This window comes from Cucurbita moschata, unplaced genomic scaffold (assembly GCF_002738365.1).
Source record: "Cucurbita moschata cultivar Rifu unplaced genomic scaffold, Cmos_1.0 Cmo_Scf00016, whole genome shotgun sequence".
NCBI lineage: Eukaryota > Viridiplantae > Streptophyta > Magnoliopsida > Cucurbitales > Cucurbitaceae > Cucurbita > Cucurbita moschata.
In genome coordinates this window covers 1,844,439-1,859,485 of record NW_019268532.1, presented here as the reverse complement: position 1 = coordinate 1,859,485, position 15,047 = coordinate 1,844,439, and the positions used below count along the sequence as shown (strand labels likewise).

The 15,047-nt window shown below is 38.0% G+C and overlaps 3 protein-coding genes across 3 annotated transcripts; all 3 read right to left on the bottom strand.

Moving 5' to 3' along the window:
- Positions 1–1,367: 1,367 nt before the first annotated feature.
- Positions 1,368–4,085, bottom strand: LOC111454266 (adenine phosphoribosyltransferase 5-like). The gene is made up of 7 exons (XM_023095687.1): positions 3,814–4,085; positions 3,606–3,716; positions 3,161–3,253; positions 2,928–3,077; positions 2,504–2,562; positions 2,355–2,427; positions 1,368–1,604 (listed from the first exon to the last, which is right to left on the bottom strand). The coding sequence occupies exons 1-6, from the start codon at positions 3,902–3,904 to the stop codon at positions 2,356–2,358; spliced, it is 576 nt and encodes a 191-aa protein (XP_022951455.1). The 5' UTR covers positions 3,905–4,085; the 3' UTR covers positions 1,368–1,604; position 2,355.
- Positions 4,086–10,526: 6,441 nt separating this feature from the next.
- On the bottom strand, positions 10,527–11,480 carry LOC111454265 (ATP synthase subunit b', chloroplastic). Its single transcript, XM_023095686.1, has one exon. It carries the CDS (start codon positions 11,326–11,328, stop codon positions 10,669–10,671), a length of 660 nt encoding a protein of 219 aa, XP_022951454.1. The 5' UTR covers positions 11,329–11,480; the 3' UTR covers positions 10,527–10,668.
- Positions 11,481–13,336: 1,856 nt separating this feature from the next.
- LOC111454260 lies at positions 13,337–14,823 on the bottom strand. The gene has a single exon (XM_023095679.1). The coding sequence runs from the start codon at positions 14,753–14,755 to the stop codon at positions 13,553–13,555; it is 1,203 nt and encodes a 400-aa protein (XP_022951447.1). The 5' UTR covers positions 14,756–14,823; the 3' UTR covers positions 13,337–13,552.
- Positions 14,824–15,047: the final 224 nt, after the last annotated feature.

The following is a 15,047-nucleotide window of genomic DNA, read 5'->3' as shown; positions in this document are numbered from 1 at the left end:
AAATGTTTTGTTCCCTTCTCCAACTGATGTGGGGGATCTCACAATCTACTCCCTTCGGAGCCCAGCGTCCTCGTTGGCACACCGCTCTATGATATCATTTGTAACAGCCCAAGCCTACAACTAGCAGACATTGTTCTCTTTGGACTTTCGCTTACTGACTTCTCCTCGAGGTTTTTAAAACGCCTCTACTAAGGAGAGGTTCCCACACCTTTATAAAAGAATGTTTCGTTTTCCTCTCCAACCGACGTAGGATCTCACAATTTATCTCTCTGGGAGTCCAGCGTTCTTGTTGACACTCATCTTTCATTCCAATCAATGTGGTATCTCGCCATTTGAGTGAAGATCACGTCCTATATCAATGTGTTCTTAAGTTTTTCTGTCGATGCTTCTTCTGGGTTCAAGTCCTAATGGCACATTGATGTCGATAGAGCCTTGGGCCTACGAAGTGGGCTCGTCTTCTTTTCCTTAAAAAAGTTAGTAATATGCATATACACTCTTCAGATATGGAAGTTACATGCTTTGGCCCATAAATCATTATATCTTCTCTGGTTGTGGAAGTAGATTATGAAAATATCCACAAGAAGCCCTCCAGCAGGCTATTTTGGCGCAGAGGGAAAGGATGTATTGGTTGTATTAGTTGGGATGTACAGTCAATCAGGATGCTTTTCAAAGAGGGTTTAATCAAGCACTTGGAGAAAAGGCCAAGAAAGGCGTGGTTCATTGTGAACTGATTGTGGGCTCCAATTCATTAACTCATCCTGAAGGCTCAGTGAAACAGTACAACTGATAAGCTAGGCTGTCTTTCTTCCACCACCTCTCTTTATTACCCTTTGCAGCTCATCTCGAATTGTCGATCCTAATAGTTTGACCGCTAAAGGCTTATCTCTCAATTCAGTGTTGCCTAACAATTGTCTCTAGTGTGCCCTCCCCCTCCCTGTGTCTCGTTTCAACCCGATACAGCATTGGTCAAGCCTTTTCGTTATATTTTGATTGTGAAATCTGTTAGGAGACTAATTGTGGGTATGTTTCTAGCTTATGAAGGATGAGGTTGAGTTGTCCAAAGCTGACAAGAACTTGAATGGGATGGGTGGGCATAGAAGATGAGTCAATAATAGATGAAGAATCCAGGAAGTTGCTATCAGATATCTTCACAGATAATGCTAGATTGAGGAAACCACTCTATCATGCTGTCAGAATGGAATGATTGGATCCCAGAAATTTGATTGGACGGAGCGGTCATTTCATAAGATGCTCTTTCTTGTAAGTAAATTCATCATCGCTTAGTTGATAGAACAAACAGATTTTTTTTTTTGAACCCAAATATCTCCATGGAAGATCAGGAAGGAACACGAACTGGATCCTCTTCATGTACAAAATCATGGGATTTTTTTTAATATCAGGATCTGAGAATACTCTGTTCATTCCATTCTAGATTTTGTTGAAATAACATGACACATAATTTAGCACTAAAGAATACTACACAATGAACCCACCCAATTCATTCATCTCTCCCTCCCTCCTCCCTCCCTCCCTGTTAGCTCAAGCATCATCTTCTCAATCTCAGCCTAAGCAGAAGCACGTTCGTCGTCCATGTCCACACCCACCTGCATCGACACGACCTGTTTATTAGCTGTTGTTCAAATGTCTAGAGGATGGTGGTAGAAATCATTCTAAGTAATCGAAAATGCCATAGGAATGGAATTCAGCCATCATGTAGAGTAACAGCCCTAACCCACCGCAAGCAAATTTTGTCTCTTTCAACTTTCACTCAAGGTTTTTAAAACACCACTGTTAGGGAGAGGTTTCACACCCTTATAAAAAAATGTTTGGGGGATCTCTTTCAACTTTCACTCAAGGTTTTTAAAACACCACTGTTAGGGAGAGGTTTCACACCTTTATAAAAAAATGTTTGGGTTCTACTCCCGCAACCAATGTGAGATCTCACATATGAATGAAATCCAACAATCATGATGCAACAACCTAAGCTCACCATTATTAGATATTATTCTCTTTCGACTGCTCTTCAAGGTTTTTAAAACACGTCTACTAGGGAGTGATTTACACACCCATATAAAGAGATTATCCTCTTTGGACTTCCCCTCAAAAATTTTAAAACGCTAGGGAGAGGTTTCCACACCCTTAATGAAAAATTTTGTTCTCCTCCTCAATCGACGTGGGATCTCACACATAGAACCTCCATGAATAGGAAAATTGGAGAAATCAAATCTTTGAAACGATTACTCATTCGTTCTGGTTTCTTGTTTTTTTTATTCGGCTTTAACATAATATCATTACCAAGTTGTGGTAGTAAAAAACAGAGCATGCATGGAAGAAACAGAGCTTCGAAACTGTACCTTAAAAACAACCATCCAGTTGGCGTGGTTCAACAAGGATATAAAGCGGCTTTCCATTAAGCCTGCGCTGTCCCTTAATTACCAAAAATTTCAAAACCCTAAGTATCGTTACCCACACAATTAAAAAGTTAAAAAAACACCCTAATTACCTTAACTTCGCGTAATCCAACCACACAACCACATTCAACCACTTCAGCACCCATCCGTTCTACCAACAACACAGGAAAAGAAACAGTAAATTAATTATAAAACTAAACGAAATTATTAAGATCATAATGGACCCATCAAATCTTTAATTATCTAATTCAAGATATCGAGGCAAACATAATAATGATGAATGATAATCATTTTCAACAAGAAATCTTAAACCCCATGATTAGTAATCCCATGTTTTATGTTCTTGTTAAGAACAAAACCATGGATTCCACGACCTTGCTTTTAAGGTTAGCAAAGCATCAAAAGTCAACAAAAAAAACATCCTTAAATTAAGGAATCAAAACACAAAAATAACAAGATTATGTTCTTAAGAACAATTCCAAGAATCATAACCAGAAAACTGACAAAAAGACATACCCAGAAGCCTGATTGCTGCAGATAAGGTTCCGCCAGTGGCCACCAAATCGTCGATAATCAATGCACGTTCCCCTGGCTTCACAGCATCAATTTGCATTTCTAAGCAGTCATTTCCATACTCCAAATCATAAGCTTCTGAAATCACTTCCCCTAATAACGAACACAACAAAAAACACATAAAAAAAAACAGAGCATTTGGGGTGAAATATAAGGGTTTTTTGCAGAAATTCTACCTGGAAGTTTTCTGGGTTTTCTTAACGGAACAAACTTTGCTCCAATGGCTAACGCAATTGATGGGCCAAACATGAACCCCCTGGCTTCTACCCCTGCATTTCCAAGTCAAAACAGAGCCTTTTAATGGGAAAAAGAAGATCATAATTTCTTAGGAAAGCGTTTTTGTAAAAGGGTAAAGAGACGTGGACAGCAAAGTACAAGAAGAAAGTTTTAACTTTCCTTCAAAGAACGCATCCAATAAACCGTGTAAATGAAGAGAGAGAAAGACTAAATTCAGTAATAAAAAAAAAAAAAAAAAAAAAACAGAGCAAAAAACAGGGGAGGATGAGAAAACCTAAGAAAGTTGCAAGAAAAAATCAAACAAATAACAAAACATAGAGAATCCTCAAGCATTGTCGGCAACACCAACACTAATCCATGAGGTATGGAGAAAGAAAACCGAACCAGCGACAACAGAGATGTTCATTCCCCTGTAACGATCGACAAAAATGTCGACAGTATCCTTAAACGCCTTATGATCCAGCAACAACGTTGTAATGTCTTGAAACATTATCCCTATCAGACAACAAAAAAAAACCCCAAAACATTCAATATTGCCCAGAATCTTCATTTCCATCAGAAACCCACAAAAAAGGCAAGAACAGGGACGAACCAGGCTTGGGGAAGTGAGGAACTACTCGAATGGCTTGAGAGATTCCTTGGAGCCTTGGGTCGCCCTTTAAGCCATTCTCTGCTGCAAACATTTTTGTTTTGGTGTTCCTGCTGTGGTTTGTTGAACTTGGAGAGTGGGTTTGTGTTTTAAAGAAGAAACAGAGGGTTTTAATGGAGGTTTTCAGGGAAAACCAGAATGAAAGGGGGAAGAAGGAGAAGGGAAGTGTATGGAAAAGATCGCTCTTATCTAAGATGTTGGAATAATGGAAGGTCTTTTAATATATTTTGGGGGTTGTTTTGTTTTGTTTATCAACGTTGTCCCGACCATAATACCTTGCTACACATAATTAACAACCTCAAATTTAGCCACGCGAAACCATCCCACGTGTAAACCACGCCTCTCTCTTCCACTGAGAAGTCAGAAGACTTAAATAGACCACTCTCTCTTACGTCTACGATTAATAGATATTATTCACTTTTAACTTGTTACATATGGTTGTCTATTAGAGAGAGATTTTACACTTTTTTAAGACATGTTTTTTATCGCACAATCCACTTCCTTTCATGGTCCAGTATCCTCGCTAGTACATCGCTCAGTGTCTACCTTTGATACCATTTATAACAACTCATATCAATTGTTGGCAAATATTTTCCGTTTGGGTTTGTTATGTATCGTTGTTATTCTCACAATTTTAAAACGTGTCTACTAGGGAGAGGTTTCCACACCCTTACAAGCGTATAAGGAATGCTTAATTTCCCTCTCTAACCAATCTGGGAACTTCGCACATGTGTTGTTAAACTAAGCCAAAACTTTTAAAATCATCCTTATTCTTACTGTTTCACATATTTCTTTAGCACGAATGTGCACTTATATTTTCTGTTTGACCCATGTTAGGTTATAAGAGAACTCGAGCATAACTTAATTGGTAAAGTTATATATTACTAATCAAGAGACCATAGGCTTAAATCTTCTGGCTCGTAGATATCGCTCAAACAAAAAAAAAAAAATCGTATTGGGTTAGGTTTAGGATTGAGTAAAAAGATAATTAACATTAACATATTGAAGTCAAAGATTCACTATACTAAAAAAATCTCGAGTCAAAATAAACAGAAATTATAACCGTTTAAGTTCACCGCTGGCAGATATTGTCAATTTTGGCTCGTTAGATTTTCACATTTATTATTTTTTTTAGTGAAAACTATAGGAATGGAAATTGAATATTGAATATTGTGTTAAATAATAATAATAATAAATAAATGATTAAAAGTTTGTTAGTGTGGATGTTCGAGTCTTTTGGGACATCAAAAGAACAAAGAATCCGACCGGAGGATTAAAAAGTGGAGCCCCGAGATTTTGACTATCTGACTCCAAATCCAGGGTCCGACTTTTCAGGGAGACCCGCCCGCCCCGCCTCACCCCATTTCCCTTTTTTTTTTTAATTTTTTTTTTTTTTTTTTTTTTAATTTTTGTCTTAATAATTTCATAACATTCCAATCTTTTTCCAAACCCAATAAAGATTCGTACAAATACCTTTTTTTATTTTTTATTTTCTATAAACAACTTTCCATTACAATTTCGTCTCATTTTATATAATCAAAACATAAATAATAAATTACACTCTTTTCTATTTTCTAATAATATTAAATTTCTTTCTAAATATAATTACTAAAACGACACTACCAATAAACAACCGAACACGATTTTTTCATTTAAAGAAAAAAAAAAATATATCGAGCTAGAGATTCAAATCTAACATTCACTTTCCCCCCGCTCTACCTTCAACTCTGTCACCTCTCCCGTCTTTCGATAAATTAGGTCAGTAATTATCTCTTACAAAAATCTGATTACACCTTTCGTCTTGAAATTGATTGTTGTCAAGGTCAATTAGTCATTCGTCTATAAAAAAGCCGATGATACAGTTTTGTCTTCGTACACAGCTTCAATCTCTCGTAGTTTGATGGCAGCAGGTTTGTGATTGTGCAGCACTCACTTCTCAGCAACAAGTGAATTAAGCCTATTCACCTACAACCAAGCAACGTACGCTCGAGCCTCTTGCCCCGGTTCAAGAACAAAGTTTTAAAAAACATGGCAGAGAGATCTTGTTGTATGGGAATGTAAGCAAAAACCAATAACAACAGCTTACTACATATACCGATCGGGCGTGGAGCTCATCCATATCACTAATATCTAACCTAAATTTAAAAAAAAAAAAAAAAAAAAAACATTTAGTATAAGACATTTATAGCTCATTTATTTATGTATCTACAAAATAAATAAATAAATAACAATAAATAATTAGGTGAAATTAAATAGGCAAAGATTGGATGGGCTGCCCAAAAAATCTTTTTAAAGAATAAATATGGATGTGATGTATCGTTCACGAAACGATTTTGACAATTAAATAAAGCATTTATTGCAAATCAAATAATAAATTAAAATATCATTACTTTCAAATTTAAATATTAAATTATTGCAACTCTATCCATTAATATTAAATTATATGATATAATAGTAATACACAATTTTAATTTAAAATGTTATATAAACATCCTCGAAAACTATATCATTAATATATGTGTGACGAAGAATAATATACATAATGATTAAAAATATATACATATAAGATTCTTATTCTTTAACTATATTGATCTTCAATCATACGATATCATAATTTATTTGACATGACTACATCATGGAAAGATTTTTCTCTCGACCCATGTTTCAATTGAAGTCAACTTTTTCATAGTGGTCACTCCACGATCGTTCAGTGCTACACGGACCAAATAAGACATTTCACAATCAAATTGCATAAAGAGAGATCGTACAAGTATCGTTTCACCAAAATTATTGTATCGTAGGTCAACTTAAATTGGAATATAAAAATTTAACGAGAAAATATTTAGGCCATGTGATAACTATGAATCAGCCGGGAATTTAGGGTAATAACTCAGACAAAATAAATTCTCGAGTTAGATTATTTTTTTTTTGCAATAAATTACGGGTAATTGTTTGTCGTTGTGCTTTTAATAAAATTAGGTGAAATTATAAAATTAATATATCTAAATCGTTAAAATATAATATTTTAGATTAAAAAATTATATTTTTTATTTATAAAAATAAGTATACTTTTTTATTTTCAATTATATGATAAAAAATTATTGAAAAATAAATTTGTTTTTTTTTTCTTTTAAGAACAATTATATATATAAAAATAATAATAAAAAAAAGGACGTGATGCCCACGCGCGGGGAATTTAAAAATGAATTGGAATGAGAAAAAATGGACACAGCTTTAAAAAGAGTTTCAGTGAATCTAAGCAAAGCAGAGCTGAAAAGATGTGAAGATGAAGAAACCTTATGAAACCCACAAAAGTTTTGGAATCCTATGTTTCTCAATCTACAATAACCAAAATCACCTGTTCCCGACTCTACGAAAGTCGTATAAACACGGCTCGGTTGTTCGTGGGTTGAGTTGTGTTAGGTCAAATTAAGACTTTTTGGACATATTTTTAAGTTGGGTTGGTTCGGGTCCTTAATACTTAATTCGAGTTGTTCCCGTATCTACATAAAGTAGTATAAACATGGCACAGTTGTTCGTGAGCTGAGTTGTGTTAGGTCGAATTAAGATTTTTTTGACACATTTTTAAGTTGGGTTGGTTTGGATCATTAATAATAAATCTGTGTTTTTCCCGTGTCTACATGGAGTAGTATAAACAGGACACAGTTGTTCGTCGGTTGAGTTATGTTGGGTCGAATTAAGACTTTTTTTAAATATTTTAAAGTTGGGTCAGTTCGAGTTGTTCCCGTATCTACACAGAGTAGTATAAACACGACTCAGTTGTTCGTGGGTTGAGTTGTGTTAGGTTAGAAATCACGACTCTCCACAATGGTATAATATTGTACACTCTGACTTGAAAATGCATCTATTATGGCGATAGTTTAGTCCTACTCTGACTAGTGCCTAGCACTGGTTGGTGATTGACTTTAATACCATTTGTAATAGCATAAAGCCAATTGCTAATAGATATTGTCTGCTTTGATCCGTTATTTATCGCTGTTAATCTGACGTTTAAAATCATAAAATTGACGACGATGGATAACGGGTCAAATTGAGTAATATTTACTGAACCGGTAAATGTTTAATTAAAGAATAATTAACCCAAAGAATTAGTTAAATTATGGGGGGTAAAAGTGAAAAGGTAAAAACAAGAGGGTATTCCAAAAAAAGGCGATAGAATTAGAGGGGGATGACAGAGAATCACAAGTGGCAGTAGATTTTCAGAGAGGGGTGGTCCCCATCACAGCTAAGACAACGTGGCACTCCAAATCTCATCATACCGTGTCCTACGTAGCATGATGAGAAGACCTAACCCCCCCCCCCCTAGACCTTTTTTTTACTTTTGTCTTTTTCTGTCCATTGACCAAACTATCTCTTCCAAAATTTTCAAAAATTTAAACCCCGTGGGGACCACTCCAACTAGATACGCTTGACGTCATCCTTACCCCCTCATAATGCCCAATCACCCCTTTCATACCCGCCACGTCCCCACCCTAACATCATTCATCCCATTTTTACCAATTTATTTACATTTTCTCCCTAATAATTATACTTTTATTTTTTTTTTATTTATGAATCAAAATTTAAAATAGATTGAGTTATCATGTTCTTAATTTTTATATTATTAATGATTAAAATATCATAAATTTTAAATATTAAACCTAACATTTATTATTAACTTTAAATATTATTAATTTGAATGATAAAAGTTGCACATCAGTTAATTTAGAGAATGATTGTAAGTTTATAAACAAAGAATATTATTTACATTGGTATGAGGTATTTTGGGAGAGCTCAAATTAAAGTCAAAAGAGCTTATACTCAAAGTGGACAATATCATGTTATGTGGAGAGTCGTGTTCAACTAACTAACTAAAAAAACACACAGATCAACCATGCAACTGACTAACTAAAAAAACAGACAAATCAACAATGCAACTGACTAACTAAAAAAACAGACAGATCAACCATGCAACTAACTAAAAAAACAGACAGGTCAACAATGCAACTAATTAACGGCAAAAATAGATAGATCAACAATGTAACTAACTAACTAAAAAACTAGACAGATCAACAATGCAATTAACTAAAAAAACAGACAAATCAACAATGCAATGACTAACCAAAAAAACAGACAGATCAACAATGCAACTAACTAAAAAAAACAGACAGATCAACAATGCAACTAATTGACTAAAAAAACAGATAGATCAACAATGCAACTAACTAAAAAAACTAATAGATCAACAATGTAACTTACTAACTAAAAAACAAGCAGATCAACAATGATAACGTTGGATTATAACTCTATTTTTCGATTAAAAAAAAATCTGTTAACTCATAAATCGAATCGCTCAACCCATATAAAAAAAATAATAATAATTCATCTCAATTTTTTTATTAATATTATTATTTTGTAATTGAAGGTAAAAATTAATTAAAGAGAGTGAGGGATAAATAAAGGGTGGGGCCTAGTTAAATTGGAAAATGGGAAATAAATAAATAAATTAATAAATAAATAAAAGGTACAGAAAAAGAACTGTAGAAGGGCACGCGAGGGGTACTAACACAGAAACATGATAACATGATGATTAAGAGCTTTAGATAGACCAGCTTTCACATCTCTCAGATTACAATATCCTTCTCCTTTTCTACGGCCCAGATTCCCTTTCCTCCTTCAATCCTCACCCTTCATTTTGATCCCCCTAGATCCTTGACCCCACCATTCTTCATTTCCTCCACAAGTCAAACCCAACCAAATCCCCCACTTTTTCCTTTTTAATCTTTTCTTACCTTGGGTAAAGTAAAAGGTAAAATTTCCACCCCTCCCACACGTGAACACTCAATTTTCTATTTTTAACCCTTTAATTACAAAATTTAATTCTTAGGTTAATATCTTTATGTTTAGGTCAACTAAAATATTGTATTTGATGGGCCATACTCATAGGCTTAGTCAATTAACAAATTATGTGCATAATATAAGGTTAATTTTTATTTTTAAAAAAATGCGTCACGTCTAACCAAACCTAACTCGAACTAATTATTTAAGCCAAACTTTATAGCTTATACCGTCTATTTATATGTATTTTATTTATTTATAATAAAATAAAAATAAATCTTGTTGGAGATTTTCCACTATATAATAATGGGATGTTTGATTGAAGTTATAAAGCTTTTGAGGGAAAAGGTGGGAAAGAGTTGGACCCATTGAAGTGACTTTTTATTTTTATTTTTTTTATTTTCCATGAAAATAGCTGTTGCCCATATTTTTTTTTTTTTTTTTTTTTTTTATTTCTTTAATATTCTCAAAATAATAATAATAATAATAATAATAATAATGCTTGGGCTGGGCTTGCTTTGATTGTTACGGGCTGGATGTTCCGAAAGCCCATAAACTTGTTTAAATGAGCTACGTGGGCTTTAATATTGGGCCCAATTTCAATATGGGCCAAGTTAGGGATCTACATTTTCAAATTGATTATTTATTTATTTCTTTAAAGTCTACCTACAAAATTACCATATTATTGGATTTTAAAAAATTTATTAATACTCTACAAGTAAGGAGGTAAGGGTAAATTGGTAATTTCGTTAGGACTCCAGTATATAATATAGTCTAGAACTTAGGATTAATATAGTATCAAGTGGAAGGCAGGTGGAGGGGGAAATAAAGAAACGAATTATTTATACATTTAATTGTTCTTTCATATCCATTATGATTGCAAGGCGAAGCGATTATAAGAAAGCAAGTAGAAATGTAGATGAATTCCAGAACAGAACAGAAATTCACAGCAGAATCGATCTAAACGGGAAGAACCTTCTTGACGATTTCGTCGCTAAGAGCTGCAATTTGAGCATCCAGGGATTTAATGGTCTCCACCTTCTGATTCTCCAAGCTCGCCAATGCCTCCTGCAACTCCGCATCGATTTTCTTCCTTCCCTCCGCCAGTTTCTCCTCCACTTCTGCCTGAGTTTCCTTCTTCATCTTGTTAAGCGCCGCTGAAATCTCCGCTCTGGCCGCCCTCATCACCGCTGCGGCTTGTTCATCCAACTGCTTCACCTCCTCGGATGTGTCTTTAACGCTGTTGAGCTTCTCTTTAATGGCGGCGTCTCTTTCGTCCATGAATTTGCCGAGTGGAGAGAAGTAGAGTTTGTCGAGACCGACCATGAGGAGGAGGAATTGCGCCATCATGATCGGAAGAGTGAGGTTGAAATCGAAGAGCGCGGCCTTTTCGATCTCTTCGGCGAGGGAAGGAGGCGCGAAGGAGAGCGATGTGGCGGCGATGAGGGAGAGGGATTTGAGAGTGGTGGTGGAGAGGGAGACGAATTGGGGGTTTTTGAGAATCGTGGGGGTTAGGGTTAGGGTTAGGGTTTTGGGAATGGAGAATTTGGGGGTTTTGGTGGAGGCGATGGAAGGGGGCGGGGAGAGGGGTTTGGAGGAGGCCATTATTACATTCGCCATGGCTGCGTCGAGCTTTGGAGCTTTGGAGCTTTGGAGCTTTGGAGCTTCGAGTGAACGGTAATGGCGGATCTGGTGAGTGATTGAGAAACGAAATGAGGTGGAGATTAGGGTTATCTACATTATGCACTCTGCATTCTTCGCCACACAATTTGATAAGGCTCTGCTCGCTTCCGCCTTTCCTTGGCCAAGAGATTGGGATCTTTTCTCACGTGATGTGCGCGTGCCTGTGGAATGGAGTGGACTGGGCCGGGCTTTTCTTTCTTGAGCTTCTGCGAGATATGGGCTTTTTCTTTACCAGCCCAATTAATTTCGGCCCAAATCAATGTGGGCCCAAGTCAATTACGGCCTTTTTTCTTTCCCACCCCAATCAATTATGGCCGACATGGAAAAACCGAAAAAAACTTGCGCATGCCGAACTCACGTGCGGACATATTTATAATCGAGAGAGAAGTTATGGGCCAAGGCCCAAGTGATGAATATGGACGGGGAAGGTAGGCCCAAATGACAATAATACAGGTGTCCGTGGGGTCCACTATCTCTCCAATTGAAAGTCCAAAGCCACCTACCCTCCTAAATCACCCAATGCCCCAACCCCTATGGTGCCCACGTGGACTTCACAAGCTTAGGTCTCTTTTCCCCGCCCTCATGTGACCCCTCTATCACAATATCCCTTATTTAGTTACATTATATTATATCTCATTGACACATTCTTTTATTTTTGTCACATATCGCTCTTTAATTTCTTGTTACATTTTATCGATTTCATTATACGATTCTCTTTTATTTTTGTCACGTGAACCTGCTGCTCAACTAGTTACATAACTTAAAAGAGTGAAAATGGTTGAAAAGCATTCCGAACATCAGTTATTGTGATGTCCCACATTGGTTGGGGAGGAGAACAAAAGACCCTTTATAAAAGAGTGGAAACCTTCCCCTAGCAAACGTGTTTTAAAGCCTTGAGGAGAAGCCCAAAAGGGAAAGAACAATATCTGCTAGTGGTGAGCCTGAGTTGTTACAAATGGGACAATATGTGTCAGCTTTCTCGCTGTTCCCCGAGGGGAGTAGGCATGAGGCAGTGTGCCAGTAAGGACTCTGGGCCCCAAAGGGGTGGATTTGGTAGGGTCCCACGTTGAATTGGAGAAAGGAACGAGTGATAGCGAGGATGCTGGGCTCCGAAGGAGGTGGATTGTGATATCCCACATTGGTTGGTGAGGAGAACAAGCCGGGAGTGGAAAGCCCATATCGACTAGCGATGGGCCTGAGTCGTTACAGTTATTTAGTTAAATTTTGTATCGATTCGATATGAATAATTACTCGACCTAACAAAAAGAAAGAGGTGAGAGAAGAGGGACATGGAGGTCCAACCCACACGCCCACTCCATCTCTATCCTCATCTTCCTTCTTTGTGTCCCTCTCAATGCCACCCCTTTTCCCGACTCATCCCCATCTCGCTGCTTCCATAAATGCCTCCCCATTTCTTCTTTACCTTTTAACTCAATTCAAAAATGGAGCTTCAACTTGGCCTATCTCTTCCCCTTCACCACCACCCCCTCCATGGCGCTCCCACAAACTGCATCAAACATCCACACGTCACAAACGAGCTGCCCAACGCTTCGCCTTTGCTATCATGGAATGATAAGCCTAAGGACGAAGACGATCCTGACCGTCCACGAGAGACACGCTCTTGCACCTTTCAAATGTGAGTCCATAGATACCATATTTGACATTCTATTATACTCAAATATTCACATTAAAAGTCTTATGATACAGAAGAGATGAAGAGAAGAACCACAGAGTCGGGTGGCCACCAATTGGGTCATGGAGGAAGAAGGTCCTTGACCAGCTAACTCACCCGCCATAGACGGCGGAGAACCACCGTCCGATAACATCATAGCACGTAACCAAAATGGTGGACCAAACTTCAGGATGGGATGACTTGAAACATAAGTATCGTTATAGACATAAAACATATGTACCTCGTTTAAAATATTTTAATTTTTAAAAGTTACATTAGTACCCTCAATACCATAGTTCATATTTATAAACAAGTCGTCTATTTTCAACTCTACACTATCTTAATTTTGACACGCTCACTCACGACAGGTCTTGAAAAAGCTCGATCTAAAAAAAACATTGGGTTTGTTTGTCCCGAATTATCCTTAAAAAGACCAAAAAAAAAAAAAAAAAAAAAAAAAAAAAACATAATTTTGTGTATATATTTTCATCAATCTTTAAAGATGACGTCGCTGGATATGTTCATCAACGGCTGGAGCGTATCGGCGGAGAATTTCCTAGCAAAGAGGAACGTATGCCGGCGGTAATGTTTAGCGGCGGAGGAAGACGACGAACTACGGCGGCCGGAGGTTTTAGTTCTCGTTCTGATTCTCATTTCAATGCCGCCGGCGCCGTCGCCGTCGCCGTATCTGAGGCGGGACATTCTCAGAGAACGTATGAGATTGGGTGTGACGTCAGATTTGTCGTACGTGCGAGGGTGGCCATCGAAACTCCCATTCCAGTCCACGTGTGTTAGTGTAGCTGGAATAAGTCCTCGGTGGTCCCACATGCTGAGTAAGGTGGGGAAATAATTCTCCTCTGGATAACACGTGTCCCACCGCACGCATGGTAAGTCAAACTTTGACCAAACTTTCTTATCTCTCACTACAGTCCGCGCGTGCCGACGCGTGAGGACCCAAAACTGTGACCCAATTCGTAAATCCTCCAATTTAACAACGGGAAGCATCGCGTCGGGACCACGCGCCGCCCATCTGTCGTAGGCACCGATTTCATTTTTGAGAACCTCGATGAAGCTCTTCTTGGAGTGGATTAGCGTTTTGTAAGTGAAATTGAAGGAATGAAGAGGGATGCAAGAGGGGGAGAGAAGGGCAAACATGGAATTAGAAGAATCATGCAGCAGCGCGTGGGCGAGAAGGCGGCGGGCGGCGGCGGTTAGAGAAGGGGTGAATCTCTGAGTGGGTTTCGACGGGATGACACGGTGGGAAAACACGCCGGAGAAAGGCGGGTCATATTCTCGGGTCGGGTCAGCGTGGATGTAAACATTGTAAAGATCCGGGGGGATGTTTTTGAAGAACAGTTCCCAAAGAGGAGCAAAAGGGAGAGGGGAATTCGTGAGAAACATGAAAGCCAATTTCCGGGTTGGTGATGGGGTCGGGTCGACCCGGGAGGCAAGTGGGAACAACAAATCATCCTCCTCTGGCGGCGGCGAAGGCGGCGGAGAAGGGATTTGGAAGAGGGTAATTTTGCGGTGGGTCTTAGGCATGTAAAGTGACTGCAAAGGGAAAATGAAAGGGTGGTCGGAATTTTGGACGGAATTAATGGCGGTGGGGCTGTTAACGGTAAAGAGAACGGCTAAAGGCAAGCAAAGAAGCAGAGCACAGATCAGAGAAAGTGGGCTCGCGGCGGACATCATGGCGGCTTGTTGCAGACTGACTGCGCCGGCGACTGATAAAGATAAAAGCGACGGATTTGGTGGAGCGGTGGAGCAGTTGGAATTGGAAACGAGGATAATCAAGTTGCAAAATGGACGGCTAGGATTGAAGGGATTATCAATCCAAATCAATTACCGATTTAAAGCAATAAAATTCAAACCAAAAAAGAAAAAAAAAGAAAAAGAAATACTTGTTTGGTTTTTGAGTGGTGGAGCCCACGTGGCAATCATGCAGGAGAACTGATCTGACGGATGAGAATGGGTCGGGTTCGAA

Excerpts from the sequence above, each read along its gene's own strand:
- LOC111454266 (XM_023095687.1), bottom strand. The coding sequence starts at position 3,904 with ATGTTTGCAGCAGAGAATGGCTTAAAGGGCGACCCAAGGCTCCAAGGA. Across the intron at positions 2,563-2,927 it reads TGCAGCAATCAGGCTTCTGG|AACGGATGGGTGCTGAAGTG; the intron begins GTATGTCTTTTT and ends TGTTGTTGGTAG. Across the intron at positions 2,428-2,503 it reads TTGGATTACGCGAAGTTAAG|GGACAGCGCAGGCTTAATGG; the intron begins GTAATTAGGGTG and ends TTGGTAATTAAG.
- LOC111454265 (XM_023095686.1), bottom strand. The coding sequence starts at position 11,328 with ATGGCGAATGTAATAATGGCCTCCTCCAAACCCCTCTCCCCGCCCCCT.
- LOC111454260 (XM_023095679.1), bottom strand. The coding sequence starts at position 14,755 with ATGATGTCCGCCGCGAGCCCACTTTCTCTGATCTGTGCTCTGCTTCTT.